Here is a 7,811-nt window from a genome sequence, read left to right as displayed (position 1 = left end):
AAAGATAGGAACCGTTACAGAATTAGGAACTGGAGAGGGAATGTATCATATTCGTATAAGCATCGGGTAATGACTCTGTATCCTTTTGTCTGTTTATGCCATGTGTTTGTTTCTTAATATGTACCATTTCCGAAATTAAAACCTTTCCGTAAAAAGGCTCTACATCAAGTATTTTTACACCATTCCATTCAAAGTCATGATTTTTTTCAATTCTATGATTCGTAATTACAGATGGAGATTTCGGCCCTTTATTAATGTCAGGCACGTGTTCTTTGACCCTTGTTCTTAATTGCCTCTTAGTCTGGCCTACGTAACTCGTATCACAATTCTCGCAAGATATTTTATACAACATTCTGATTATATGTATGTTCTAATTTATCTTTACCCTTTTTTATGTAGCCTTCAAGTGTATTAGGAATGGTGTAAGCCAATTTATAATCTACTATATTAGCAATAGGCTTAAACTTCTCGGAAATAGAACTGACGTACGGAATAGCAAAAAATCTTTCTGGTAAAACATTAATATTCTTAACATAAATGTTATTAAAATGATATTTAATTCTATTTTGGATTGTTGAAAAGATAAATTGAATAGGGTATCCATTATTTAAAAATATATTTATCGCATCAATTAAATTGTTCTGTTGAAATTTTGGATGGCACAAACGAATTATTTTGTTTATTACCCCATAAATAACCCCTCTTTTATGACAGATAAGATGTTGAGATTGGAAATTAAGGAATCTACCAGAAAAAGTGGCTTTTCGATAGCCATCAAATATTAAGTTACTATTGTCCACGATAATTAAAGTATCCAAAAAGATAATTTTTCCATCTTTGCCAACTTCCATAGTAAATTGTAATCTAGTATGTAATGAATTAAAAATATTAAGAATGTCATCAATGCTATCGGAAGGAGCTGTCAAAATAATATCATCAACGTATCGATAATAAAATGGTAATTAAACCGGCAATAATCCAATCGCAATTTCTTCGTACAGATGTTTGTCAAACATCTAAAGAGGACTCAAATTGGAAGCCGAAACTAGTCATGTTTAAATTCTTTTTATTTTCTAGTTTATTATATTTTTGTAATTAATATATTGAACATGATATGATCATTTTAATATCTTAACGTATCGACTCTTGAGTGCCTTTTTTTCCTTCTATATATTTTGAATATTAAGAGTCCTGTACATTGTACCTATTTTTATTATTCTTTTTTATTTCTCGTTACTATATTAATATTATTATAAAAACATAATGTTTACTGCACGTATTATCTTGCATCACATGATATTAGTTAAAATAATTTCATAAATTAATTGATTCTATTTTATTTCGAAATTTACTTATTATAATATAATTTAAGAAAAGTAATTTTTTATATCGTACATCTCTCAAATAAAACTATTTCATTGATTTATTGGATTTATTTGGTTTTTAACGTACCGCACTAAATAAATCATATTAAAAAATTAATTCAATGGCTACAAAACGGTATATAATTGTCAACGACCTTCTTGTACGCTTTGCTGTCGCGTAAAATCTGGATATACTTTCGACTCATCTTAGTTAAGCTGGAAAAATGTAAGTGCAAAATGTATTTCCTTAGGATAAAAAATTCAAGAAGACGCACGTCGAGACTTTCTCTTTCTGTAAACCGGTAATAAGGTTCAAAACTTGAGAAATTAATATTACTAAAATTAGCATAAGTTTTTAAATTTATCTTAAAAAATTAGCTTTTTATTAATTTTGCTATTTTAAGTGTATCTACAACATTTTTCTTTTTTCTTATGATTTTCTTCTTTTTTTTTCTTTTTAGTAAAAAATGTATTGTAAAATTATGTAGTAAAATTTTTTAGTAAAATATTTATTTTTTAATAAAGTAATGTGATATATTTACAAGTAATGTTATATGCAATAAGTGTAATTAATATTTAATTTTATAATATGGTATTTTTCTATTTTATATTTCATTTAGATACGATGATATTGACTAGCATTCCTTGCACGACACTGCTTTACTGGACCGCGGCAATTGTATCGAGTAGTGCGATATTGTTCCTGGTCGGTCTTCGTCTGTACGTTTTCTGCACTTTAGGCATTTGCAAAAGCAAAAGCCGAATGGATGGTAAAACAATAATAATCACCGGATGTACTTCCGGCATTGGTAAGGAAACAGCAAGGGATCTTGCCAAGAGAGGCGCGAGGATTATCATGGCATGCAGAAACACGGATACTGCTAATCAATTGAAAGGTTTCGTAACTAAAATAACATTATATTTTATTTTAAATAAAAGTAGCCACAATAAAAATGAAACAATTCTTATCTTCGCCTCATATTCCTTAAAAATTCTCATTGTAATGAAAAAATTTGTTTTAATTATTCTTTTAGAAAGTTATATAGATTTATGTAGGCGTAAAATACTACAAGATTATTATCTAAGTACAATTTACTGAATTTAATTGATTGTGATTTAATTATGATATTATTGCGAATGAATTGTCTATAAATGAAGTACGCATATTAGCTTATACATATAATTAGAGATGATGATGTCGCTTATAATTGCAAATCAAACCGTGGCAATATTTACTGAGCAAGGCTCGATTTTATCGCTGCATATATTTATTATGTAAAATATATTTAGGTTATTTATATCATTCTCCTAGCTTTTTTCATTAAATACATTGATTTATTATGTAATGTTATGTAATATAATAATCTCTTATATAAGTTGAATAATAAATAAAAACTGATATCAATACGCATACGTCATATTTGCTAACGCAAAATTGAAACAATAGCACAGAATAGGATTTCCCTTTATATTTTCATATATTCTTGGGAAAAGCTATTTAATTTAAAAAACTATTTAATTTCAATTGTTGTTTAATTTAAATATTAAAAATGTTTAACATAAAATGATGTATACCTTATATTTTCCGCGAGAATATATTTTTTTAATATATTCTATAATAAACGATGTGTCTGAGATATACACATATATATGTTTTATATGCAGACAAGATTGTGAAAGAATCAAACAATAGCAATATTGTAGTCCGCAAATTGGATGTGTCATCGTTGCAATCGATCAGAAAGTTTGCCCAGCAGATAAATCAAGAACAAAGCAGATTAGACGTATTGATTCATAATGCCGGAACTGCGGAAACTTTCAAGAAAAAAGTCACGGAAGACGGATTGGAACAGACTATGGCTACTAATTACTTTGGACCATTTTTGTTGACGCATCTTCTAATCGGTAAGAAATTATAACGCAAAAAGCACATTTACTAATTAACTTGTTACGCTGACGTGTTGAATTCGAATGAAATAAAGATAAAATATGTTCACTCTATTAATACATTGTGTTTAATTATTAAAAATAAATCATTAATTTAAAAATTTGAATATCACGATTTCCTAACTTAAAAGTAACAATCAAAGAAAAGGGCTCGAAGGAATAAGCGCTGTTCAGAATGCGCTAGTTGTTCAAAAAAATCTCTCAATATAAAAGTTAAATTTATTGAAGAGACGACAGAACAAACAATAATTGTTAAACGATAATAATTTCATACGTTTCGGTTAGTCTTCTAACCTTCTTCAGCGATAATATAGACGCAAAAATTACATAGTATTGTCTACGTATACGGTAAAAGATCGGAAGATGTAAATATTTTTTGCAGTCTCCAGAGAAGCCAAACTAAGTTCTCTGTCGAGAAAATGTTTGACGATGTATGGTCGACATATTTTTCCGTATATTGTACATTATATTTATTATTTTATAAAAACGTAAAACCAAAACCACTAACAAAGGCTCCTTAAAATTCAAAAAACTTAGGAGAAAGGACAATAGGAGTCAGGCGTAGATAAAGTTACGCAAATTCCAAAAATGTAAAACTTCTTTATTACAAACACTCTTACATATTTCGACTCATTTTTTAGCTCTCTTCAGAGACAATAATGTATAACAGAAATACTAAGAAGACCAAGGGAAGTTCTAGCATTGTGAGCTCCCCCACAATCAGAAGTTCAAACAAGTCTTAACCGTCTAGTCAAATATTTCCCATAAGGGGATAAAAAAGAGTCAAATAGTAAACTAAGTATAATTAAAATTTAATTGAAAATAATTGATAAATATCCGAGAATAAGGAAGCTCACACTGTTCACAATGACACTGCATCACAAACATGATAATATTCAACAACCGGTCGCCTTAATATATCGGCCAGTTAGCGTCAAACACAGTGAGTCTGTTTAATCTAACGCTAACAGTTAAAATTATCCAGCAAATAAAAACCAATTCAAAAATTTGTCTAGTCAGGGTTGAGTGCGCACAGTAACAGGGTCTTTTTGAATTGGTTTTATTTGTTGGATAATTTTAACTGTTAGCATTAGATTAAACAGACTCACTGTGTTTGACGCTGACTGGCCGATACATTATGAGTTCTAGCTTTGTAACTGGCATGGGAAAATATATTTTCAATAGAGAAGTTTGGCTTTCCTGCAAAAAATAAATTTACATCTTCCGATCTTTTATCGTATATGTAGGCAATACTAATTATAAGTATGTAATTTTTGCGTCTATTATCACTGAAGAAGATTGGAAATCATTAATTTGTTTATGAACCATAACATGGTGAAAGCTTTAATTGAATGATTTTAATAATTGTAACTTCTTCTCTCAGACCTAATTTTAATGGAACTATTAAAAAAAAGAATGTTTTTAAAATTCAATTCTAGGTACTTTAATGAATTCGTACTAAAAAGTTAATTTTTAAAAATTGTGACTATTTTTTTCAAATGCACATCTGGTATCAAATAGTGTCGATAGAATTAAATAACCCAATAAAAGTGAGAATGGATTGAAATGGATTAAAGTGGATTCAGATTTTCAGAAATACGGATTCATGAATGTTAAAATAAATCCTTTTCAATCCTGAATGCATTTTTATTCATTTATAAAAATTGCATAAAACAAATGTATATTCCTTTTCAATCTTGAATGCATTTTTATTCATTTATAGGAATGGCATGGAGTATATTTCTATGCTTTTCATTCTAAAAATAATATTATAGTATTTTGTGTTCACCGTGAATACTTATTTTAAAATGGGCTATGAATACTATTCAATTCAAAATTGTGAATAGAAAATCCATTATTTCATTTAAAAATGCATCATGAATGCTATTTTATTCAGAATTATGAATAAGAGCAATTTTTCGTTTTAATACAACTTAAAAAAAAGTTGTACCGTAAAAATATATCATGAATTCTACTTCATTTAATACTTAAAAGAGACATAAAAAGAACTATGTAAATATATGCAATAAATGTTACATATGTAAATTTCTTATTTTTAATTAATAAATTAATTGCTTTTATGTATATTTTATATTAATACGTTTCCTTTATTATACAGCTAGCGTAATTTTTTGTATAAAAGTTTTAAAATAATAACTATAGAATTTCATGTAAGTGCTACTTTAATTTATTTAAACTTTTACATATATAAAAATTTTGTATATGTAATCCAATCCATTTTTATGATTTAAAATACAGATTCGGATGGATTGAAAATTTCCAATCCATTTCAATCCATTTTCGTTTGCTGGAAATTTCAACAGATATATAATATCTTCAAATTTGATATACATTACAATGTATATAAGCCCATGATGTAAAAAGACAGGTGAACCATTCCCGTGGATGCGCAGTCGTCTAAAGTAAAGAGCCAATCAGAAATCGCCCAGGATATCAGAATTCAATATGGCTGCGAAATGATACATTGCACTGGGACCCTATTCTTGAGCACATATGAATAATTTTCGCATACAAAAATGACAGTTTCTCGATTGTGATCGATCAATTATATACGGAATTGCTGTTTTCGCGTATGCAATATTTGTTCAGGAATAGAGCCTCGCTGTTGTGCCATTTCGCTCTGCACTTCTGGGCATTTCTTATTGGCTCACTACGATCGTTACGTGACATCATATGCGTTCACCTGTATATTTACATCATGTATAAGCCCAGATAGCAACGTGTCTGTCTTGTAGTGATGCCGACTCTTAAAAAAAAAGATCAATTTTCGGAATCGATCCATTCTTTTAAGTTTGATTCTTAACAATCGATTAATCGGCTAATAAAGGATCGATTCCGAATAATCGATTTTTTCGATTCTTTTCTCAACAACGCAGCAATCAATCATTGAAAAAAAGTTTCAATTAAAAAAAAATCTTTTTTGTATCACCTTACAAATTGGGTTTCAATCAAAGACATAGAGAATAGACTGCGCAATCCGTGTGTCAAAATGGTCGATAGGGATGAGAGAGAGGGATCGTGGCAGACGGCCATTTCTATCTCTTTCCATTCAATGGTGTAATGGGAGAGAGAATGAGAGGGAGATTGGCCGTCTCCCACGGTCCCTCTCTCTCATTATTGTCGACCACATTTGATACATTACTTAAATACGGATCGCGCAGTCCATTCTCTGTCTTTGGTTTAAATGAACTATTAAATAATGATATTTATATTATAAATAATATATTATATAGACGAGGCTTCTTAGGGCCTGCACACAATAGAGGAACAAGAATTAGATATTAAGATTTCAACCTATCAGAATGTGTATTCCGATTAATCAGTTTCTGATAGGTTAAAATCTTAATATCTAATTCCTGTTCCTCTATTGTGCGCAGGCCCTAACGATTTGTAAAAATTGAGAATCGTCGATACGATTCTCTGAAAAATTGGATCGATTCCGAAAGAATAGAGAAATAAAAAAATCGATTTTTCAAGAACAAAAGGAATCGATTCTTGATGCATCGATTCAAGAATCGGCATCACTACTGTCTTGTTGCTGGCATGTTGCTTTCTAAGTATGCATTGCTAAGTATATGTTGCTACCAGAATTGCAGCAACTGAGTCCTCATTTGTTAGCAACTTGACGCCTTCACGACATAATGATATTAAGTAGCAATTTGCCAGCAATTTGCCGACAACTTTACACTCGTCATCATCAAAATTCGTACTATTGGCATCATGTTGCCATAATAATTAATATGCAGCATCATACAATACTGTCGTATTGCCGACAACACAATATGAGAACATTTACTACGTTTACGTGGCACGCTTTACGCCGAAGTTATAACATCGATGTTATGGAACTGGCCAGTCACAGTCATTCCATTCTTCAGAGGGATAGCTATGATTGGCCAGTTTCATAACATCGATGTTACAACTTCGGCGTAAAGCGTGCCGTGTAAACGTAGTAATTGACGCAGCTATCTTGCTAAACTGCTGGCAATACACATACACATTATTGTCTGCATGTTGCTACAATGTCGGTATATTTGAAATCGTTGAAGACGAATTTACGGCAAGTAGATTTACTAGCATCATAAGCAATCACAGATTTGTGCAATTTTCCTAAGACATGCTTTGCTATCTGGGAGGGTCTGCAAAGGGATTAAATCGTAAGATACATAACACAAAATCTACTAACCTTGAATTTTCGTAGTTATCAAAAGTAAAACCTATTATGTGTGTATCATATATACATACATATACATATATAACTATAACAGTAATATAATGTTGATTAAGGGTGTGGTCGAGTTGCCAATACGAATGCTTCGAAGCATTTGATTAACCAATCGGAAGAAAGAATTTTACTAATTGATCAATCAAAAAATGCTTCGAAGCATTCGTAGCGGCAACTCGACAGCACCCTATATTACTCATGATAAAAATACAAGGGTATGCTCATCAATTGTCTAAAACTCGTTCAGCTTGCGC

The 7,811-nt window shown here is 30.3% G+C and overlaps 1 protein-coding gene across 1 annotated transcript in view; it reads left to right on the top strand.

Annotated features, from left to right (window-relative positions):
• The window catches only part of LOC108767951 (retinol dehydrogenase 14), a 14,262-nt gene that overhangs the window by 3,722 nt on the left and 2,729 nt on the right, over positions 1-7,811 (top strand). Inside the window, exons 2-3 of the mRNA XM_018518099.1 lie at positions 1,985-2,260; positions 3,030-3,269. Coding sequence (XP_018373601.1) covers positions 1,990-2,260; positions 3,030-3,269 — 511 coding nt within the window. The 5' untranslated portion in view covers positions 1,985-1,989. The remainder of the gene's footprint in view (positions 1-1,984; positions 2,261-3,029; positions 3,270-7,811) is intronic.

The sequence above is a fragment of the Trachymyrmex cornetzi genome, unplaced genomic scaffold (assembly GCF_001594075.2).
Source record: "Trachymyrmex cornetzi isolate Tcor2-1 unplaced genomic scaffold, Tcor1.1 scaffold74, whole genome shotgun sequence".
NCBI classification, from domain to species: domain Eukaryota; kingdom Metazoa; phylum Arthropoda; class Insecta; order Hymenoptera; family Formicidae; genus Trachymyrmex; species Trachymyrmex cornetzi.
This window is presented reverse-complemented; position numbering and strand designations above follow the sequence as displayed.